General features: G+C 47.6%; 1 protein-coding gene across 1 annotated transcript; it reads right to left on the reverse strand.

The window, feature by feature from the left end:
* Positions 1-619: 619 nt before the first annotated feature.
* LOC142774374 (uncharacterized) lies at positions 620-23660 on the reverse strand. Its single transcript, XM_075874758.1, has 3 exons — positions 23526-23660; positions 20343-20417; positions 620-1193 (listed from the first exon to the last, which is right to left on the reverse strand). The coding sequence occupies exons 2-3, from the start codon at positions 20395-20397 to the stop codon at positions 679-681; spliced, it is 570 nt and encodes a 189-aa protein (XP_075730873.1). The 5' UTR covers positions 20398-20417; positions 23526-23660; the 3' UTR covers positions 620-678.
* Positions 23661-24185: the final 525 nt, after the last annotated feature.

A 24185-nucleotide genomic window follows, 5' to 3' on the forward strand; every position in this document is an offset into this window, starting at 1 on the left:
ATCGCGCGAAAACGAGCACGCGACACGTCGCGCGAACGCCCTGTTTCGTCGCTCATAGCGTCGCTCGTCGCTGTCGCGTGCATTTTCGCGCTTATGGAGTTTGGGCATTAAGAGTGCACGTGCACGCGAATACGAGATATGCGCTTATCAGTAGGCACAGGAACTGTTCGAAGAAGTTACGCGTGGACAAGGTGTTTCCTGCTCACAGCTGGTTATTTTTTGGCGTCTCTCATAATCATATGGTGGTTTTTGGACGTTAAACCCCACATATCAATCAATCAATCAACGCGTGGACGAGGACACACCGCGACAACGTGCGCGTGCACATACACTTCCTAATGGCACTGCGCATAACATGTCGTGACGTGAAGGCATACACAGTAGGAACTGGAACTAACTTTTAAGGGCATGTTGTAAATAATTTTTGAGGGTGCACTCACACTTACGTGTGCATTTCCGACGCTCTCAGAAGCCCAGCCTATCATTTCAAGCAAAAAAAAACAATAACTGAAAATTTGTGTGTCACTACCACTTTCAGAACATAAAGCATAGTAGGAGTGTACGTCGGCCGGAGCTTTTTTCGCGATGCGACACAACGTGCACAAGAACGACACCATCCTAAATTGAAGTCATATATATTTATTAAATATAGAAAACATGTCCCCAACGATCAATCAACTATACTGTAAACTTTCCCGTACGGAACATCCATATGAAAATGAAACTCAAGGCGAAAGCGGCAATGGGTGGCCTAGGCAGAGCAGCGGCTCGGGAATAATAAACCGTTCGCCTGTGCGTAACCGTTTGATGTTCGCGGTCACGGTCGTGCAGGGACGGATTGTTGTACGTTTGCTGGGACCGATAGCTCGACTGACTGTACACGCTGGGCTGATTGTAACTGCCGCGCTGGTTGTAAATGCCAGACTGAGCGTGCACGCCCGGCGAATTGTAGGTTCCAGACTGAATGTAAGTGCCCGGGGAATTGTAAATGCCCGAATGCGAGCCGACGCCGCCGAGGTTACTATAGCAACCGCGGATGCGAGGACACTGGCGGTGGCTGCCTTGGGCGCAGCACGACGTTGTGTGGTGGAGGCTGGTGGGAAGGTGGGCCCCCGACTGCAATACGTGGCAGCAGCGATGGTGGTCCCAGCAGTAGTGGCCGCCACCACCGCAGCTTCCGATAGAAGTTGCTCCTGTTAGAACGAAAGGCGATACCAAACTCGAGTTGAACTGCGAACTGCTTCGGACGCAAGAAGGAATTCAAGACGCCACAAATACGCACTAGGCATTGCAATAAATACCCCTAACGCACGACTCCACCAGACAGGTGTCATAAATACCCTATGTGAAATCCGTGCAGCCCATTTAACAGCTCAATACGCAAGGCTTGCGACCACTAGCACAGGTCGCCACATTTTATCGTATACCCGAATTAACTTCACCTCACTCACCAATGCTAAATACAACATTCCCCAAAACATACATGAACAATTACTTATACCGCCCCTTCTTAAAAACATGCATCCAACATATCACACTAAGCGTCGAATCCAAAGAGCAAAAGCTGTTCAGAAAAAAATGCATGGAGCCAATGACGTGCTCTATGTCGATGCGGCAGAATACCCATCCTCCTCATCCTATGCCCTCTCTGCTGTCGATTATAACGGCAAGGCGCTCACAATGGCATCCATCACTGTCAACTCTTTGGTGATTGCATTGGAGGCAGCCATCGCTTTAGGTCGATCCATCCCCAATATGACTACAATTGCAAGTGACTCCAAAACTGCCATACGCAACTTCAGCGCAGGTCGCATCTCATCAACTGCCCTTTCAATTCTTAAGAAACATCCTCCGACGCAAGACGTTGCTCTCATATGGACGCCCGCGCTTGAGGGGTTGAGTGGCAATGAGGCGGCTTATACCTGTCCTCGAGCAATGACTGGCCGAGCACAGGCCTCTGATGGCGTCTGAGCTTACACGGCCTTTTTCAGTGCGAGAGATCGTCTTTTGATCTTCCACGATATAACAAATCACTACCTCCTGTAGCGCACTATATACTCCCCCTTACATCATGCAGCTTCGCGCTACCATCAAATACTATGGCACTAGCTACAGAAGCGTACGTTTCCTACCCCATCTTTTCACCATCTTATACACCCTGCCATATACTCCTCCCCTTTGTGCATTTTCTGCCAACAAAGAGCTAACCTAGACCACATCATGTGGGGGTGTACTCAAAACCCACCACCTAATTCTCTACACATTAATAGTAAGGAGCCGTGGGAGGCTGCTATGTGCAACTCGGCGCCCGAGGTCCAGGACCAGATTTTGGATTGGCCCAAGAGGGTAGCGGAGACCTACGCTGGGTAGGCTCCATTGACACTTCACCAGCGCACATTTCCCTCTTGGGATGAATAAAGTTTTACTCCTCCTCCTCAAGACGCCACAAACGCCTGACGTTCATCTTGTGACCATGTTTGCACGCCTGGTCTGTTTAGATTGAATACGTACCAACTATATCTCAGCTTTATGTTATAACAAGCGAATTACTTGTCGATTTAAACGCAACGTTGCCGAATCTTCCACGGCTATAGATTACCTCTCGTGCTTGAATAGCTTTTCATAGCCGTTTAATTAAAGCATTGTTGGGCCCACATTCATCGAATAAACATGAAATAGTATCCCGGGACTCATTTTCGTCGAACACTTCGGTAAACTAGCAAACAAAATAGCAGTGTACGGACCAGCCCGCCCACAAGCGTCCAATGAAACTTGTGAGATTTTCACCAAAACAACATCCGTGTGAAGTACGCATATTTGCACGTAGCTCACATACTAAAACCCCCGGTTAAAAAATCTGTACCTTTCTTACTTGTTCACGACTACTAGTCTATTCTACTCACTACGGATGCTCACGAAATACCATAAAATAAAGTACCGAGTGCCGGGCTCACTTGCGCACCTAAGCGTGCCACGATTTCTATTCTCTATAACGGTCCGTTACAAACGTTGCAATGCCCTCACAATAGTTTGAACGTTAACTGAAACTCGCTGAGCGTAACCTCATAGGTTTTAGCTAGGCAAACGGGACGGCCTTGTGCTCTCGTATAGTAGAGTACAGAGTACTCGAAATTGTTAACTACTTTTTTCTAATCACAAAAACTACATCCACGAAACGAACGTTTCGTGCTCGTGCTCGTCTTCCATCCTTGTCGGCGATAACGTCTCAGGGCGTCCCTGCGCTGGCGGACGCCCGTAAGGGCAAGCCAGCCCCGCTAGCCTTCTTCGGGGGCTGGCTGTCCAAACTTCGGGGGCAGTAGTCAGCCCCGAGGAGACTAGTCCCGAAGACGTTGTTGACGCGACGTCTTCAATAGTAGGAATCGAGGAGGTCTACTGTGTACAGCACTTTAGAGGCCGGAATTAACAAGCCACCGTTAACCGTGAAGCCACTCTGGCTCAAATCATCGACGCGTCCCACCTCATCGTCAGAGGAGAGCGCGTTTCTGTCGTGCCCCTGTGACCTCAAGTCACTCAAAACACCATTCGGTTCCTGCCGTGCCCCGTCCCCAGTGAGGTCCTCGCGCAAGCATTGTCTCCCTACGTGAAGGTGCTGCACATCAGCAGAGAACTCGTGGGGTCGCGCCCAACCATAACCACTGGGACGCGATTCGTCGGGATAGAAATGAAGACATCGTCACCGGTGCCCAGCTACCTCAAAGTCGCAGGCCATCGAGTGACCTGTGACTATAAAGGGATCCAGCGAGTGTGCCATCGATGTGGAGACAGTGGGCACTTCCGCATAAACTGCACAGCTCCGTTTTGTGGAAGGTGCACGACGGGCACGACGGGGAGGGCTGCTCGCTGCCGTGTCGCCGTTGTGGTGACCCGTATGCCACTGTCGCCTGCACTATCAGGCCGTCATATTCTGAGGCAGCCTTCAAGAATTACCCACCACTTCAACCAGGAACGCAATCCAAGAACAAGAACGTCGTATCATCGACGCCAGACCCAGATATTTGCCAGAACGAAGTTGGGCGTACTGCAACGCCACACCACACGCCACACCAAACGCCCGCAGTGTCTGCAGCCTGCCCGACTAGGCAGCCCTTCAAGGTGCAAATGATCTATCTAAGGGCCCGTGACCAGTGGTGATTCCCACAAAACCACAGATCGAGCCCTCAAAAGAGGAGGTGCCTCTCGGTGAACACGTTGCAGATGATGACGGTAAATCTGATGATCACCCCATGGCTGCCCAGTATTCTGTTAGTCCTTCTATATTTGAAAAGACTTTGTCCCAAGGGGACGAGGTTTCCATCAACGAGGACTCGAGCAGTACTAGGAGTGACAAGGCCCTGAAGTTGGACACCGACCGCACTCCAAGCAGCCAGGATAGTTTAGATGAACCTATGCCATCTTCGCCCAAGAGCCTCGGCACCAAGCGCCACCGAATATCCAGCAGCGACTCGAGGGCTCCCAGCAGAAACAGAAGTTTTCAGCGGACTTCGATGCAGCGCCGGAAGCCCCGCGCTTCCGGTGGGTCACCTGTTCATAAGAAGTGATTGAGCTGCTTGCGGGGCACCTGCTCTCGCGTCTGTAAGAACTGTGAGTTTAGTATCGAAATTTGTCTGTATTGTTTACGATGGCTACCACATCAAATATTATTTTCTTCGACCTAAAAGGTTTTCGCCGTCCGGTAAAGCAGGCCGAGGTGATTAGTGTGGCACGTGCTGCAAATTGTGATGTTTTGTGCCTGCAGGAAACTAAGTTTTTTCACTATCTGACGTAACGGCTTTTAAAGAAAAGTTAAACTTATATTGCTATTTCTCTTTCGCTACATCTCGTTTTACGGGAGTAGTCATCATTATATTTATTCGGGCTTTATTGAGAGGTCACCACACACTTTTTGACGGCGTTGGTAGAATTATGGCCCTAGATTTTACTTACTTTTCTTGTCAAATGAGGATACTCCGTGTGTATGCGTCTGCACAAGCCGGATAGCCTAATAACTTTTTTTGAAATTTGGATGTTCGTTTTCTAGACTGTCGTCACGTAATTCTAACGGGAGACTTTTACTGTGTGCTAAATGCGATCTACAATGCCCTGGCGGCGGTTGGTCTGCTTGGAATTCACGTGAGCTGCAACGCCTTGTCCAGCATTTTTAATTGCTGGATGCGCATATTGTCGTGCACAGGAATTTTTTTGTTTAGACATGGCGCCGCGGACCATCCTCCAGCAGACTCGACCGGGCTTATATTCCAAATGCTTTAGAGGCGTTTGTCTCCGACTTACGTGTTCTGCCCATCCCACCTTCGCCGTCTACATCTCTGAGCATCGTCCGATCCTCTTAGAACTAAAAATTCTATTCTAGTTTTCGGAGAAACCATGGTGTCTTCATGTTCGCGTCCTCCTGGACGCATGCTCTCGGTCAAATTTATCCCGTGCAATACGGGTGTCACTCGCTGCGTCTGATTCATTTGATCGGAATGCGCTTAAAACGAAGTGGTGTCTGCACTGCTCAGTTCAAGGGTGTTCACTTCGTCGTGGCGTTTCTGAGAGAATAAAGAGAGAATAAACATTTATTAATAACAAATGCACACTGAGCCTTCTTTGGGTGGGGCCCTCAGTCCAGGGCTCCATTGCCTTGCGCGACCCTGCGAGCCCGCTGGACCAGCTGCTGCTGTTCCTGCCGGCGTAAGCTGAGCAGTGCAGACTCCCAAGAGGAAGGGGTGGGATTGGGAATGGGAGGCACGCCCTGTGGGGCAGAGCATTCCCACGTGGAGTGGTACACCGTCGGTACGGATCCACAGAAGGGGCAGTAGGAGGGGTAGAGAGTCGGATGAAAGCGATTTACCATATAAAGGCAAGGAAATGAATTGGTCTGTAGTGGCCGCCAAGCGACAGCATCTGCTCTGTTAAGTGAAGGATGAGGGGGAGGATACGTATAACGGCTCTGTCGATAGTACTGCAACGTAGCGTTGTAGTTTAGTGGTTCTGTCGATGCGTCGTCTGGATTGAACAGCTCTTACAATAGAGCCCGGCCGGTCAGCTCTCGGGCAACCGCATGAACGCGTTCATTACCATGGAGAGAGGCGTGTCCAGGAGTCCAGACGATACACACAGGACGTAATGCGGATGGTGAGACAGAAGAGAGGATATTGTGTGTATGTGCAGCCACAAGTCCTTGAGCGAAAGCACGGCAAGCAGCTTGTGAATCTGTTACAATAGTGACAGGGGAGTCATGTGACAGTGTCGTAGCGTAAACAATTGCCAGAGCGAGAGCTCCCTCCTCTGCCAGACCACTGTCTGTAGGGCGAAGTGTGGCAGACACCACAAGTGCGTCTGTGTCATCTGTCACGGCTAAACACATGGCTGACTTCTCTGGGTAGCGGGCTGCACCAGTGTAAAGTACTTGTAGGTCTGATGTACCATCACCAAACACGCGTGTCATAGCCTGAATTCGGGCACGTCGATGACCGGCGTGGCGGGAGGGATTCATATTGCGTGAAATCGGAGGCACTTTCATCAGTGCGCGGACAGTAGAAGCAAGTTTATATCGCGGTACTTGTGCGGGTTCTTGAGGAATCGGGTAGCCAAGACGAGATAGGATGGCGCAGCCCTGACGGGTCTGCCTGAGCCGTTGGAGCTGACTGTTGTGCTGGGCCTCGATGAGTTCGGTTATGGTGTTGTGGACTCCTATTTGAAGGAGGCGTTGTGTAGATGCGTGTGGAGGCAAGCCGATAGCCGTCTTCACAGCTGTCCGTAGAAGGATGTCCATCTTTTTTATTTGAGCTAGAGTGAGATTGTGAAAGGAAACATGATAGGTGAGCCGACTAACTATGAGTGCTTGTACTAAGCGGAGGACATCCTTCTCACAGAGGCCTCTCCTGCGATTGGTGATGCGTTGAATCATGTGTGTAATTTGAGTTATCTGCTGAGCCAGAAGGTGTGTAGTGTACGAGGCCTTGCCATCGGATTGAAGGTAGAGGCCTAAAATGCTAATTCGTGGTACCAGAGGGATAGGATGGCCATCAAGAAACAGCGAAATGTCAGGAGGATCAGCGGTTTTGCCGCGCCGCTTGTATACTAATAACAACTCCGACTTATCCACTGAACACGTAAGGCTGCCGGCAGCAGCATAGTCTTGTATCACAGACACAGCTTCCTGTAGGGCGTCCTGAATGGTTCCGTCTGATCCTTTGGTCGCCCAAATTGTAATGTCATCTGCATAGATGGCATGCTGGATGTTGGGAACCTGTTGTAATAGGGAAGGGAGTTTAGCCATAGCCACGTTGAACAAAGTGGGCGAGAGAACCGAGCCCTGTGGTGTTCCTCTGCCTGCGAGACGAATGACGTCCGAACGGAGGTCTCCAATCCCAATAGTGGCCGTGCGGTCAGAAAGAAAGGACCTGACGTAATTGTAGATACGATGATGATTTGTAGGGTTTAACGTCCCAAAACCACCATATGATTATGAGAGACGCCGTAGTGGAGGGCTCCGGAAATTTTGACCACCTGGCGTTCTTTAACGTGCACCCAAATCTGAGCACACGGGCCTCGACACTTCCGCCTCCATCGGAAATGCAGCCGCCGCAGCCGAAATTTGAACCCGCGACCTGCGGGTCAGCAGCCGAGTACTTTAGCCACTAGACCACCGTGGCGGGGCAATTGTAGATACGTGAACCACACTGAGATGAAGCGAGATTGTCAAGAATAAGGTCGTGGGAGACGTTGTCAAAAGCACCCTTCAGATCCAGGGCCAGAATAGCTCGGACCTGGTTTGAAGTGGGGTTATCCAACACGTCCTCCTTAAGCTGTAATAATACGTCCTGTGTAGAGATACCAGGACGGTAGCCGAATAGTGTATCAGGAAAAAAGTGATTGTCTTCGACAAATGGTTGTAGTCGAGAGAGAACAACGCGTTCAAAGAGTTTAGCTACACATGAAGTTAAGGATATAGTAGAAGATTCTGGAGGGATAGCGGCTTGCCAGGCTTTGGAATAAGCAGAGTCCTTCAATACTTTTATTCCAGAGTCCTTCAATAAAAGCATTGAAGGACTCTGGAATAAGTATGATTTCTGCGTGTCGCCACTCCTGTGGTAGCCTGCCGTTTTTCCAATGTTCGTTGTAAAAAGCGGTTAAATATTCGATGGACTGGTCATCTAAATTACGCAGAAGTGTGTACGTAATCCCGTCTGTACCGGGTGCTGTGTTGCGCTTAATGCTTTGCAAAGCTGCCTTAACCTCTGCTTGTGTAATGTCCTCATCTAGAGGCGTATCGTGTACGTGTGGATAATCACGGTAGGCGGGACGGGGCGTTTCTGAGGAGCTGGCCGATACTGCAGCGAAGTTACGCATCGCCTTGCGCGCCGAAACGCCGTCTCCTTTGATGCGAGCTTGGCAACATGAATTACGGGAACGCTTCCAGCGTTTGATTGCCGTCTCTTGTCTGGCAGCGGCTGCATGGCGTTGTAGGCACAACCCTTGTGCCCACATTTAGGTGCTACCCTATGCTAGGCAATCGTGTTTTGGGCAGTTACAATCACTTGTTTTTATTGCCACGCAGACAGTACCTACACAGCCGCTTACTACACGTGATCGATCTCTTTTTCTGGCACATTTTGAAGACATGTCATGTTCGGCCGTGTGGACAAGCTGTGATATATTACCACTTATGCTTAGAGGTTTGCCTGGCGTTGCTCAACAAACTGCTGATTCTCTGCACGTCCCTCAATCAGTCGAAGAGGTAAAGAGAGCACTACAGTCTATAAAAAAAATGGCAGCATATCCACGGAGTGAATGATGGGGAGTGGGGCGAAGCATTCATCCGTCCATTCGTTCTTGCTTCCGTCCGTTCCTGCGTACGTCTGTGTAACCGTCCATGCGTCCATCCACCCGTCCGTGCGTGTGTCTGTTCATGCGTCCGTCCCTGCGTTCGTCCATGCATCCGCGCCTGCGTCCGTTCATGCGTCCATCCATGCATCTGTCTGTGTGTCCGTTCGTCCATCTATTGAGCACTCCAAGTACCACCATCTCGCATCTTTTCATCATATATTCTCCATATAGACGCATCGCCATCCAGCGGACATTTCAAGGACTAAATGGGAGGTGGCACATGCACACTTTCTTATGGCTTGTGCTTCGGGTTTACTTCCCACCTTTAACCACCTCGAGTTCATGGTATACACTAGTTCTCTGTATTCATAGCTATGCGGCCCAACGCTCGCTAAACCTTTCTAAAACCAAGGAGGTTACACCCAGCGAGTATAACGTAGCAACCCTTTCTTGTCAGATCGTGCTCAATGTACATGCCAATAGCTGCTAATGGGGATCGCAGCGTGCGCGTACCTAAAGGCCAAATGCTCCTGTCTCTCATTCCCCTTAGCAGCCATTAACATGTGCATTGAGCACTATCTTTTATTGTTAAACAACGCACAGAAGAAATCTCTCACCGGAACCACCTTGGAGATCAAAATCGTAAGAACCACTATTTCGGGTATGTGCCACTGGTGGTTACGTACTATGAGGGACGCACAAGCCACGCCATCAGGAGCTTCGCCCCTAAAACGGGGGACAGCCCCTGTGCTAGACGGTTTTCCAGTTGAATTTTATTTGCCATTTTGGAATGGGCTTGGTACTGCCCTAACCGCGGTTATCAGGTGATTTTTCTAGGATGATGTCTTTCCGTCAAGTTTTCGAAATGTACGCATTGTGCTTATTCCAAATGGTGACGCTTCCTCTGCTAATCGTGAAGATTGGAGACCTATCACGCTTCTTAACGTTGACTATAGGATATTTGCGACGGTGATTGTTCAACGTTTGAGGGCTCTGTTGAAAAGTGTGGTGGGTCATCACCAGGCTTCATCTATGCCTGGACGGGAAATACACAGCTTGTCCTTTACTACCCAGGATATCATAGCCTATGCTCTGTCGCGATCTGCGCGTGGTCTTCTTGTGTCTTTGGACCAAGAGAAAGCATTCGACAGACTAGAGCACACGTATATCTTCAACGTGCTGAGAGCCTTTGGTTTTCCTGGTACTTTTGTGGAATTAATTAGACATACATACTCTGGTATAAAGGCATACTAGTTCTAGATGATTGGGAGAGTGCTACCTTTTGTATTACACGTGGGGTCTGTCAGAGATGCCCATTGTCTCCTGTTCTATTTGTCCTCAGCTTTGAGTCATTTTTGTGTGCTGTAGAAGCGGATTCACATGTCCGGGGTCTTGCGCTTGCGCACAGCGGTGCCGTAAAATTCACATCTTTTGCTGACGACATTATCCTGTACCTTTTAGAGGAATATTGTCTTTCACATAGACTGCATTTATTGTTTCAGTAGCGTGACATTTCAGGTGCCGCGCTAAACCTCTCTAAATCCCGGTGTTTGTTCATCGGCTGTCCAAACTTTAGACTTAGCTCCACGTCTCTTCTTCAGCCATCTGCGTCTCTTCGCATTTTAGGAATTCTGTACAACCACTACGACATTTGTGATTCCGCTTGGTCAGACGAAGTAAAACAAAAAATTGAGAAGTCACTTGATTTTGACTTCCCGCTTCTTGAGCGAAGGTACCTTGCGCAGACTGTGTTCTTCGGTCGCATTTGGTAGCTTTCTCGCGTGGATCAGCCACCTTTACGCATCGTGCGATCATTGCAGTCTGCTTTGTGTTCCTTCTTTTGGGGCGGTGGCACTGAGTTGGTTTCTCATGCGGCGTTCGGACAGCAGCGTGCCGAGGGAGGCTTCACTTTACCTTCGGTGTCAATACGCTGCCGGCTACTGACCCTTGTTGCGAAAGACGGCGACGCCAACACGGTCCCGAAGGCGCCACTGCTTCCAACTCCGCCGGGAAGGTCACCAGCCGTTTGGTAGCGTATGTTTCTCAGCTCGCGACTGCTTCTGCGCAGAGCTGATAAGACGAGCGGACGAGACGACGGTGAGTTAAACAAGGTTTATGTACAGCATATATACAGAGGCATTACAAATTCGGCACTGGGGCCGACAGAGCCTCGAAGAGCCGAGCTATCCTCTCTAACAGATAGGTCTGCTCTCAAACGGGTTCGCTCTGACACACAGGTCAGCTTTCCCTAGTACCGCCGATCGTGACGCGCCGCAGGGCTTCTTTTATTTGCACCGGGTCCAACCAAAATGTCCAATCAGAAGCGCTGCTGGTCGTCAGGGCCGACTCCTCAAATGGGGTCGCCGCGCAATGCGTCAGACCCCCAGACATGAAGACGCCAGTTGTTTACTCGACGGGTCGCTTGCCGAGGCTGACTCACTGCACGTGCACGCCAGAGAGGCGCCGTTGAGTTGTTGATCGCGTCAGGCGGACTGGCCTTGACACAGATTGCCTTTTTCAGAGGCACGGACGTTTGCTGCGGACTCGCTGGCGTAACAGCACCCCCGCCGCCAGACAATGCACCGGGAAGACGAGCTGCTTCCACGGGGCTCGGATATCAGGTGCGCTCGTTCGCCAGGTCCCTCCAGGTTCGCCTCCAGGGCCATGGGGAGAATACAGCTCCAGACTGTTCCAGGAACACATTCCATTCTTGACGACGGATCCCAGCTCCACTGGCTTGTCGCCACAACTCTCCGGCCAGCTTCGCTCGTCTCTTCTGACTATCTTCGGTTTCAGCACTTGTCGATGGTTCTGCAACTTGGCAAGAACGGTTCCACAACAGACAACACACGACACGCGCAAGTGCCCTCGGTCACCCGACAGAACACCAGACAAAGTATAGTACAACATATACCTAGCTAAGTGTCTATCGGAATTTCATTCCCTCTACATCAAGAGGCACATGTGGGACACAAGACTCTTAAAGAACTTGAATTTTTCACACTTACAACAACGCAACGAATTAGAATACCACATAAAGTTGGCCCCTTGAGATCACTCTGAACGAGAGCGCTCCGCCCAGGTCGTGATGAGGTCAAAATTTTGCCCCGAATCGCCAGCGAGAAACCGAAAGGTTGAGAAGGTACTAGCTAGAACGCACTGCTCAATGCACCTGCATTAGCGTATAGCTTTCCCTCTTTTTTTTTTTGCGCACGTCGAAGGTGTGCTGTGGAGCAACAAGCTCCAACTCAGTAACCGGTCACTTTTAGGCGACGATACCTATGCGGCACCAAGAGCGGCTCACACTTGCGACGTTCCACAGGAGAACAACGATACGGCTTGCTAGGGATTGGCTCCTCACAAGTTAGCTCGGTATCGTGTTCGATCACCGTCGTGTCTCCGGGACGGTCCGAGAACACGTATCCAAACTCGGAAACAATCCTTTTCAGGTCCCCCTCCTGGACTTCACTTAACCTAGGATCTATGTTCAACTGCTCCAACGTTACCTCCGATCCCCTTTCGATTATATCACTAGAACTAAAAATTTCTGCTTCCTCTTCCTCTGAAGCACTTAAATGCAGATTTACGGCTGCTTTCGAGTTACTGTGGTAAATTTTGTTCCGCCGCCTTCCTAATTTCACTTCATAATTCGTATCGGGAAGCTTCGATATCACTTTGGCGGGCCCTTCCCAATGAATATCAAGCTTGTTCCTTTTGGACGGCTGCAGCAGCATTACCTGATTATCAACTTCAAAAGCGCGCTTCTTCACCGATTTCTCGTAGAGCTCCTTCGACAGCACTTGTGCTGCGTTTTTGTGGCTTTCCACTAGCGCTTCAATCGAGAGGTCCTCACGCTGCTCTCGAATGAGCGTCTCTCGATGAACTCTCGACAGCTCGCTCCAACTTTCCGCTACAGGCGAGAGCGTTGCAACCCTCTCGCTCTGACTCAATGGCGCCATGTCGTCTCCCTCTACGCATACCTCGCCGGCCGCTTCCGCGACGGGCCGCTCGCGTGACCACTCACATGACTCATGCGGAAAATTGACTTTCTGGGGTTCCGTCGACCCGCCGACAAGGTCACTTGAGAGTTCACTGCATTGAACCAGATCAAGCTGCCGCGATAGCTTCCGCGCTTGCGATCGCGTGAGGGCCATGCACGCTAAGTTGGGGAAGAACAATTTGCCCTGCTCTTTGAGAAGCTGCTCTGAGTTGTTGGAGAAAAGATAAGGAAAACGACCATTTAGCGCGGCAGACACAGCCGCTTCGTTGCGAAGCTTACCGAACGGGCCTTCAATGACAACCGTGGCGATTGGTAAGCGAACACTCTGCTCCTCGGCGACTTGCCTGATCCACACGCATTCTCCTGTAAAGTCATCCGGAGACACCAATGAAGGATGGACAACGTCCATGGTTGCCGCTAAGTCTCTAAGTGCTCGGCACGTTTTCTCATTCACCCTAATTTCTCGGAGATACGGCTCCAACAACCGCATGTTTTTTTCTGATTCTCGGATTGTTGCGAAGGCAAACTTTTCCTGACAGTTTCTCGCGATGTGTCCTTCCTTTTTGCAGTTGTAGCAGATTAGCGGCTTCCGTGATTCAAATGCCCGTGTGGTAGAAACCTCACTCGATTTCTCCGCTTCTGTTTGCCCTTCCCCTACACTGTCCTTCGTAAGACACGGGTCCTTCTTGAAATTACGGTGCGGAGCGGGTCTCCGTTGATCAGGTTTCTTTGAAAAGCCCTCTTTTCTCTCATCCTTTTCAACGCGCACTGCTCTGCTGTGCAACTTTCGGCGAGTATAATACTCCTCAGCTAACTCTGCTGCCTTGTTTAGCTGTACTTCACCAAGTTTGTCCTGCGGCCAAAGTTTGACATCCTCCTCGATGCAGCGGTAGAATTGCTTCAATGCAACACATTCCACCACTTTATCGCGGTCGTCATAAACCCCTTCGCCCTTGAGAGATTCAATTAAATCGGCTTTAAGACGAAACGCGAAGTGAACATGTGACTCATTCCCCTTTTTAGCATACCGGAACCTTTGACTGAAAGCCTCGGGTGACAACTTATAACGTCTCAAGAGCACTTCCTTAACCTCGTCATAGCTCTCAAACGCTTCCCTCGACAAGCAAGTTATCGCGTCGGACACTTCGCCGGGAAGAAGAGCTAACAGGTTCCACGCCCAAAGAGACCGCTCCAAAGCATTTCGCTCACAGACGTGTTCAAACTTGACGAGATACTTCGCCATGTCCTCGCCTACTACGAACGGTGGCAGTTGGTCCCGAATTCTAAAACCGCTGACCTGAATCGTCGGAGAAGCTACGCTAGGCGCCTGCGAACACTGTAGAATTGCCAATTCTATTCGTTTCAACTCGAGGCGCTCCTGTCTCTCGGCTACCTCACGTTCACGAACTTCTCGCATTTCAGCCTCCTCGCGGCGTGCTTTGATATCCTCCCAGGCCTCATCGACTTCCTCAGCCGACACTCCCTCATCCTTCATGATCTCAAGGATCGCTTGCTTTCGTTTCGCACGGCCCAAAGTAATGCCGGGTTCCTCACAAATTTCGATGAGTTCCTTCACTTTAAGGTTCTCCATCGTTCACACTAGCCTCTTGCTGTTTGCCCCTGTTAAGAATCTACTTGCCGTACCCACTATAAGCCTACTAGCAAGACGCGCAAGCAATTTTTTCACACTCCCGTGTTTACCCCCTCTGCATTAACTTTGGTTTCAAAGCGCTTCGACTTGGCTTGAAACGATCAAAGCTCCCTTCAATGCTTCACACAGCCCTTCTCTAAACTACTACAACCTGAGCTAGAGTAGTCTGGTGAACTGAGGGGAAAACATCAGGCACTCACCGCATCGATGTCGCTGACGCCGGCCGATCCCGCAGCTGCCAACCACTGTTGCGAAAGACGGCGACGCCAACACGGTCCCGAAGGCGCCACTGCTTCCAACTCCGCCGGGAAGGTCACCAGCCGTTTGGTAGCGTATGTTTCTCAGCTCGCGACTGCTTCTGCGCAGAGCTGATAAGACGAGCGGACGAGACGACGGTGAGTTAAACAAGGTTTATGTACAGCATATATACAGAGGCATTACAAATTCGGCACTGGGGCCGACAGAGACTCGAAGAGCCGAGCTCTCCTCTCTAACACATAGGTCTGCTCTCAAACGGGTTCGCTCTGACACACAGGTCAGCTTTCCCTAGGACCGCTGATCGTGACGCGCCGCAGGGCTTCTTTTATTTGCACCGGGTCCAACCAAAATGTCCAATCAGAAGCGCCGCTGGTCGTCAGGGCAGACTCCTCCAATGGGGTCGCCGCGCAATGCGTCAGACCCCCAGACATGAAGACGCCAGTTGTTTACTCGACGGGTCGCTTGCCGAGGCTGACTCACTGCACGTGCACGCCAGAGAGGCGCCGTTGAGTTGTTGATCGCGTCAGGCGGACTGGCCTTGACACAGATTGCTTTTTTCAGAGGCACGGACGTTTGCTGCGGACTCGCTGGCATAACACCCTATACTTTTTGTTGCACCTTGTACAAGGAGATCAATCGCCTGCGCGAACTGTGGCATATTATTTTCTAGGCACTCACATTCGGTATTTGTTGCCTAATGTGCATCTTATCGGAGCCCAAAATCAAAAACACTTCCTTCGTTTTATGCAACAGCTGTCGCATTTTTTCGCCATATCCAGTCCACTTGTCCTAGGGTAGATGTGTTGGACAACCCAGTCGTTGATACAACAGCCGCTTTGTTGCTCCCGTTAGTTTCTCCGGCACGCCGTACCTTCTCTAGTCGTGTGTCTTGGAGCGCGCTGATGGCATCATTTCTGCCTGGCCACCTCCAGGACTTCATGTGGCGGCTGTCGTGGGGTGTTCTTCCTACCCTTGACCACCTCAAAGGTAAAGAATGGTCCAATCATCAACATGCCTGAACTACTTCCTACGGGAAACAAATAAACATGTTTTGAGACAATGCGTCATTGCTCGAGTTTTCTGGAAAGCCTTTATTTTGTGGATTTCGCGCCTCGGAATAAGTGGCTTTGTTCCTTATGGCTTTGTTCTCGAGGCCGCTTCGCCTGCCTTGTAATTGTTGCTGGTGCCGATCCTGTCTTTGGCGCAACCGCTGTGAGGCGGTTGCAGCAGGTCGTCGCCGTTGTGATCTATTCCCAATTTTGGAACGACTGTACAAAGAACTACTATCTATTTTGTCGGAGGAACTCTTCTTTCTGGGCGAGGAGGGATTCCTTCTACACTGGTCCTGCCAGTTTGTGTTCGTCTGCGAGAGACGTGTCAACCTTGTTTTCAGGCCTGCCTGGTTGTGGTGTGGTAATGTTTGTTTAGCACTCGCACAAATACCTCGTAAATCCCATTTAGGTACCTGGCATAAAGATATTCACGTTTCGTTTGTGCGTTCTTCGTTTACCATGTAATGTACATGTGTAAACATATCTTTTTGTAACTTATTTTGATGTGTCTGTTGATGTTTGTTCCATGTACATATGTACACATATCTTTTGTAAAAACTTTTGGAGTGTCTGTGGATGTTGTGTTCCGTCACGATGTTCTATTGAATTGTAATCGATGTTCACTGTTTGTGAGAATAAATTTCTCTAAACAAATGCAGCGGTTTTGTTTTTGTAGCGGCTAGCAAAACGAGCATTATCGCCGTGACCACCATGATCATTGTACTGACGAGATAGCACCCGGTCGAGCTTTACACGGTCGTTTGCGTGTGTGTGAAACGTTATATATTATACTGAAGTCACGGTGCTCAGAGGTGCGCAAGTGGGCTTCTCACGTGGTATATTTTATTGTATTTTGCGGTTATCTGGTAGTAAGTGGTAAGAGGCTAGTTGATTATACATATCAAGTCAAAAACAATGTAATCAGACGCTAGGAAGTGTGATATACAACTTTCTCGTGCGAGTATTTTGCCCAGGTTAATCACTTAATATTATTAATATTATTTACTCAAAATGTCTAATTGGGTGCTAAGGAAGAAAATAAAAGTGATATTCAGCTTTCTCATGAAAATATTCACCCCAGACTAACTGCTTGAAGGTTACTCATTGAAAATGCCTAATTAGGCGCTCAGGGACAACACAAAAAGAAGTCGAACTTGCTAGCAGTAGTTGCCAACTAGCATTTCGTCACGTCGTCATAGATAGCGTTGGCGTACATTTAAAGTCTGGCTAGATATTGCTGGAGCACCCATACCATATATCAACCCAGTAACCTGCAAAATACGAGAAAAATGCAAAGCCTTGCAACTTCGCCATTCTAAACGTTGTGTTTTAAAAAAGCACCTCTACATTATGTCGAATGCACTTGACCCATATTCAACAGCAAGCCACATATATTCATCATATCTCATAAAAAGCGAGCGGCGCAAGTAACCTACTGCTAATATCCGCAAAGCTACCTTATTTCTCTGTCTTTATTCCTCTGTCTCTGTCTCTTTCTCTGTCTCTTTCATAAGATCTACGACACTAACAGAACCCTCTCTGATCCACTGTTTTTTCCACCAGTCCACATATCAGCACGCAATGACCATCGATACAAGGTTGGCGTTCCTCTCTGCCATACGAACCAGCACTTCAACTCTTTCATCCCTAGAACATGTACTGACTGGAACCACCTTCCCGCATCGATCGCTTCAATCACAGACGCCAACGCGTTCAAAGCAATCATTTCTGAAAGTGCATTATAATTTATTCTAATCCTGCTGTTTTGTTTTACTTCTTATTGACATTTGTTGTCCCACTCCTCTCCGTAATGCCCAGTGCCTTGAGAGTAAATCAATGAAATGAAATGAAATGTCCTAGTAGCCCCAATTGTTCCCACAACGTTGCCGCTACATCGAGCAAGTTACTTCAATGTGGTGCCAAGTAGGCGTGCTACCAGGATCTTGCGCTTCTGAGAGCGAAATTGTGATTTAGATTATGAACCATCATGCGAATTTCGGTGAGGGCGATATACATGGTCATGAGCATACACTTATTCAGGCACGCAATGAGAAATCCCCTGGTAGTCAAAATAAATTGTGGAGTCCTCCATTACATTGTGTCTTATAATCATTGATAGTGGTTTTCTCAAGCACGACGTCTCCCCCGCTTTATTTAGGGGGGGGGGCATAAAAGAGACAAATGATTTTTCTCGTATTTATAAGACACAACATCAAAGTGCCAAAAACGCCACTCCTACCGCGAGACTACGCTTGGAAGGCGAGAAAACGCGGGAAAAGGAAATGCGGGTGAAGACGCCACTTCGAGATTCCCACGCCAAGCACCATGACGTCATAGATTCGGAATGTGTCTATTGGGTTCTACGTAGCTTATAATAGGCACAAATGAAGTAAACTTCCATCTGTCGGTACAATAGACATTGTATATGAAGTTTCACAACATTTTATCGAATTAATGTCGTGAAAATAAAAAACAAATCTTTTGAAAATTTTGACCTCGCGTGCGGTGACTTAGGTGCGAAATTTCTCAACTTCAACCTTGATTTCCTTTTTCTAAATATGAACCTATGGTAACAAAAGTAATGGCCTCTGAGTTCTCAAAGTGCAGTTTGTCAACCTCAACCAAGGCATTGGTTCTTTCTAGTGATCCTTTAACTTGCAATAAAATGTTGATTCTCAGATGAGGAACAACGTGCTGATCTTGTGGGTCGGGGTGCAAGGACATGACACCGGAGCTATTGCCGCCAAGCGTACGCACCGGAGTCCGTAGTTACTTGGTTGCGCCTGCTGACTACGGGCAGTATGAGTACTTTAGTTGACCCACTCGGCCTCGGCAGCACAGTCACGTGCAAGCAAGCGCGGGAGTTGGGCTCGCAGCGGTAACCTTCGCGACAGCAACCAGTGGGTTAGAAGTGTGGAAGCTTGGGCTAGTTGGTATGGCATGACGATAGTTATAGCGCGAGAACAAAACGACGACCCAGAAACACGTTCCGAGTGTCCTTCTTGTATCTGTGTCGTTGTTTTGTTCTCGCGCTATAACTATCGTCAACCAGTGGGACAACGACAGCAGTCGTCCATGTCTGAATTCGACGGAACGGGTCGCGAGCGATCAGGATTCCATCCGCATCCTGCTCGGCGATACAATCGGTAGTTTATGCAGAGACGAGAAGTTATAAAAAACGGTAAAGAGTAACTGTTGCTCTTAGAAGAGCAGCTGGTGGGAGTAATGGTTGGTCCGCAGGGAGCAACTGGTGGGAGTAACTGTTGGTCCGCAGGGAGGAACTGGATGGAGTAACTGTTCATCCCACGAAGGAGGAACTGAAAGGAGAGCAACGGTTCGTCCCTCTGCAGTTACTCCTTTTAGGGGAGTAATGGGAGTGGCAATGCAATTGCTCCCTGAAAGGAGCAACCCCTATACCCCTGTTGCTCCCTTTTGGCTTAGAGTGTACCGCAGATAGCATGTGTTCTCTGTGTGTTGGAAAATGCACGCTAACACAGATAAAGTGCATGCATAGGTTATGCCTAAAGAGTATGTGACAGTCAAATACAGGAACACCGTGCATACTTGAAACTCAACACTTGTAAATGCATAAATTGTGTCTATGTGGCTTTGTTCAACCATTGTGTTTGTTTTTCACTTTCAAAATCTTACAGCACTGGTCATGCAATAAATTTTTTGATGATGTGCCCATTCGAAAATCTCTGCTGCTTCTTTATTTTTCAGAGATGCAAAAGAGTAGAACAGCTTTAGCCACGATGTTATCACAGTCTCTTGCCTACTAAGCTTTATGTATGCTACACGAGCTGCAACTTGACGTTGATAATCGTTATAAGCTTATTCATTGTATAATATCTCAACCCTTCTGGAATATCCCATAGGAAAATAACATAAAGATAAAAGTTAAGTATTGATACCTGGGGTTTAACGTCCCAAAACCACCACATGAATATGAGAGACGCCGTAGTGGAAGGCTCCGAAAATTTCGACCACCTGGGGTTGTTTGTCGTGCGCCCAAATGTGAGCGCACGGGCCTACAACATTTCCGCCTCCATCGGAAATGTAGCCGCCGTAGCCGGGATTCGATCCCACGACCTGCGGGTCAGCAGCCGAGTACTTTAGCCACTAGACCATCGCGGTGGGGCAGTCAAAGTTAAGTAATAAAAAAATTTTAGGGTAAACAAAAGGTAATAAAGGATAGTGCCCACCGAGAATAGTATTTCGCGTGAGTAGTAATATAGTTGTTACCAACAAACGATGTAGTAATTGAGTATGTACAGTAAGTGAAGGTATCGACTAAATTGTAAATATTTTAAACGTACACTGTCGTTTGTACGAAAAGAACGATATTATGCGAGACATGACTTATTAATGGCTCCGGAAATTTCGACGATTTGGTGTTCTCTAACGCGCACTGACATCGAGGAATGCGCGGGCCCCAAGCGCCGCACCTCGTCTCAACGCGACCTCCGTGGATAGGGTCCTCTTACATAATACTACAGGCACACATTTCGCCGCAATAGCATTCTTCTGAAGTCACATCAGCACTCACCTTGCGTTGCTGCTATCAAGACGAGGTAGACGAACGCTGTTAACAGTGTGGCCATACCTGTGGTCTCGGTAATATCTACAGAAGCAAAATAACCACATGAGCAATAACATTGTTAACTTATTCTTGAAATAAGGGAGGTTTGGGAGTTGCTTGCGAGTGTAAAGCGTACGTGATCATGATTGTCTCACACGCGTGCGATCATTGACTAGTCGCTGACCAATCGCGTCGTTTAAAGAATCAACAAGTACTGCAGCCATTGCGTTTTTTTTTTCTGTTGGATTACAGTATGCTATTTTATTTTTTCATTACGCGAAAAAAACAAGGTAAAAAAGAACACATGAACGTGAGAGTGAACAAATAGAGGAGCGAGGCGAAATACCAGAAAAAGCAGGAAGGTTAACTGAATTATATTCGCTTAACTACCAAACGCTTAGAGAGAACTATGAGAGGGTGTAAGAGCGAAAGCATCAGCGAATATCTTACAACAAAGATGCACCGTGCCACGTCTCTACCAGCGATCTCTTTGTTTCGTTGACCTCCATCGCTATTGACTTTCGTGTACGGCAACGAACCTCCGATAAACAAGCTTATATAAACCATTCGCAAAACTGCTCGAGCACTCCTAGAGTATAAAAGTACTAGCTCAGAAAAGGAAGAAACAAAATTTAACCATTGCAGACGGGCGGGACCGTTTACAATTAGTACGAGCTAACGTTACCACTGATGTAAGTATTGGCGGATGAACACGTGACCAACGCTGAAATTTGCTGATGTAGTGCATGATTCTTTGTAAGACTGGTGCACTCTGCCCCAACTGAATAGCCGTTGTGCAGTAGAATGACTGAGGGTTCAAATCACTACTATCAATGAGTTGACAAACACATCCTCTGAGTTATTAGGAAGTACAAGCTCAGTCCGCTAGTATAAAGTTGTTAATAACTATGTCCCCCATTTATACACAGCTTGTGATGCAGTGCAGTCTAGCAATGCTTCTGGTAGTCACCTCGGTAGTTACAATGAATAGATGAGTGCCACTTTTAAGATGTTTTATAAAAATTGTTCTATTGAGACCATTATAAAATGAAAAGTTGTCTCCTCCGGCTGAAAGCTAATGCATTACTTGCGAAATTCTTGGTTCTTATATAATGTTAATTTTCTACTTCTCAGTGGGACCACACTCGCATTGCTGATATGCTGGCGCATTGTATGTGGAGCACATCTATAGACTCGAATAATATATCTTCTGAATGCTTCCGCACATTCCGCAAGGCCGCATGCTGATTATACAGAAGATATTCAGTTTTAGTGTCCTCCTGTTACTTCCGGGACGTAGAGAATTGTCACCTAGATCTATTGCGCAACAATTGCTGTATGCGGCGTCAACTTGGTTAGCTCGACGTGCGCTGACCTCGACTTGTCACTTAAGGAGAACAAGGTACACTTCTATTGTACAAACTAGGCGTAGCCTTAAAGAGAAAAAAAATCTGACTGCTGGTTAGTTTCGATAACATCACGTATGCGTACACGGCCATATTGATCGAAATGACACCACCTGCTGCTGAAAGGGCTTTACTATTTTTTGATAACTGAATGCATAATGATATCAAATAATTGGTTGTTTAACCTAATACTTGATTGGAAGATTCTCCTAGTTGTAGAGAGACTATTGTCTGGGCTTATAGTGAAGGGGTTAGGATCTCAATGAAAAGCAAACAAAGATGTCAGTTGTCACACGTTAGCGATTGTTATATTTAGAATAAAGTAGCTTGATACAAAAATGTATATAAACCCATCTCGGATTCGTTCGGGCTGCTCAGCGTGATGTAGGGTTCTCAAATTTTTTTTACTAATATTGATTTATTTGCAATTTATTTATTTACCTATTTATTTGTTTGAACATACTGCTAGCCACAGATTAATAGTACAGCCTTAGATGGCAACACCACGAGAGGTCCTGCCTGATACCCGCAACGTAAGCAGATATATACTATCTCTTATAGACACGCCAAGGCTTAAAGTCGGAGCCATTACCGTAATCTTCTGCAAGCCAGTATTCACTACAGTTGAACAAACAGTTATGACTGCTGATTGCTTGCCAACGTCTCCAACAATACATCGCTTCACTTCATATACAACATTCTAACAGCGCCCAAAATACAGAAAAACTATGCTTTTGTGTTAAGTATGCGTAATAATACTAAAAATATCCAGTAAGGGTTATGTTTGTAGTATGTGTATTATGAGCTTACACATAATTTGCTAGCTTGTGTAAACTATAACGAGAATATTTAAAGAGGCCAGTGCTTGGTGTCTAAATAAAGGCTTTATCACACATGATTTTACACCTATAAGTACTTAAGCATCTACACCTTTCAACATACAAGTCATGTCTATAATTTCTATATAATTTCTTATATTACAATCGCTACGCTACCCCCGCGATAGCACCTATCCATGAGCATGACAAGTGTAACACGAGCGGTACGTAATGCTGCTTTAGTGTACCGAGGAAATTTTGTGTGAGAACGAATACCAGCCTCGAATTTCTCTTATACCGCTGATGCCGAAAAGAGCAAGTGAAAAATAGAAGGTGGTTATTTCATGTTATTCACCATCCATCTAGTTTCTTAATGAGGCTATTGATTACTTCATGCATTGCGACAGACACATGCAACTAGGGCAATGTGTCCTGCTAGAGGAAATATTTTGTAATTTGACTTAGACGGTAATGTTGCTTGTAGCTTTAGCTGCTTTTAAGTTTTAGTCAATATGTAAGTTTCTCTTTTTCTATGACTGTCGAAACTCTTAATAAATGACCTGGTTTTTGCCTTTTTATTGACGTCCCACAGAGGGCCTGTCTCAAATTTCGTAACGAAAAACATCATTTTCTTGATTCCTTAAAATTTGGTCTGATGGGCATTTGCAAATCGAGAGTGACTACCACTCCGATAGTTAATTAGGAGACAAGATATATCTACACAACAATGTTAAATATACTTGGCAGGAAAGACTGTTCGTCTTGTCAGCAACACAGTCGTTAATCACGCTGCCGAAAGCAGCGTACCTAATGCTCAACAAATGTAGGCATTGGAATATATACATGCGATATTAAGTAGCTCAGGCAGATTACGCAATATGAATCAATGAACCAAGTGAACAAAGTAATTGAACCAGCATACTCACTAGTGAAAACTTGTACATTCGTCCACGGTGTTACGAAAGCATTCGCGGCTCACAAGCCGTGGCATTCCTTATGCAACCGGTGTTCGCTAGCGCTGTGTCCTAAAGTGAATACGCACTATGAGGCTGACGACTGAACTCGAATGCATGGTGTGCGATTGTACTTCCGCCTCAATCGCTGCGGATGCAGGGAGCAGCAGTTTTTTTGGACGTGCGTAATGCTGGAGAAGATAGGCCATGGCCAGCGCCAAGAACGGACAAGCATAGACAAAACATCAGGTGCTCAGCGCAGCGTTGATGCGCGTCAAGCAGTCGTTGACATGTGCCATGTGGCTGTAAGCCCTCCGGCACGATAACAATGATCTAAGTGCCGCGAGAAGTTAACCGACGCTATTCTTTTTTTTTCATTTGCCAGACGTAAGGAGCTGTGCAATACGTAATAGGTGAAATGTTTTTGCAAACAGTTTTACAGGAGGAAGCTAATATAGGATTACGTTAATCTTTGTTTTTAGTGGCTTGGTGGTCCGTAACCACTACAGTGCACAACCAGAAAAAATGTCGGCGTGGCATTAGAGTGTTCTACCACAGAGCTTGCAACGCCTTCAACAAAGCCACGTGAGTGCTTAAAACTCCATCGATAGAGCACCTTCCACAGGTGACATG

The sequence above is a fragment of the Rhipicephalus microplus genome, chromosome 10, assembly GCF_043290135.1.
Source record: "Rhipicephalus microplus isolate Deutch F79 chromosome 10, USDA_Rmic, whole genome shotgun sequence".
NCBI classification, from domain to species: domain Eukaryota; kingdom Metazoa; phylum Arthropoda; class Arachnida; order Ixodida; family Ixodidae; genus Rhipicephalus; species Rhipicephalus microplus.

What these genes read in the sequence shown, in the direction of transcription:
- LOC142774374 (XM_075874758.1), bottom strand. Translation starts at nt 20,397, where the DNA reads ATGGCCACACTGTTAACAGCGTTCGTCTACCTCGTCTTGATAGCAGCA. An exon ending in CTTGATAGCAGCAACGCAAG is followed by an intron (nt 1,194 to 20,342) that starts GTGAGTGCTGAT and finishes TCGTTCTAACAG; the next exon opens with GAGCAACTTCTATCGGAAGC.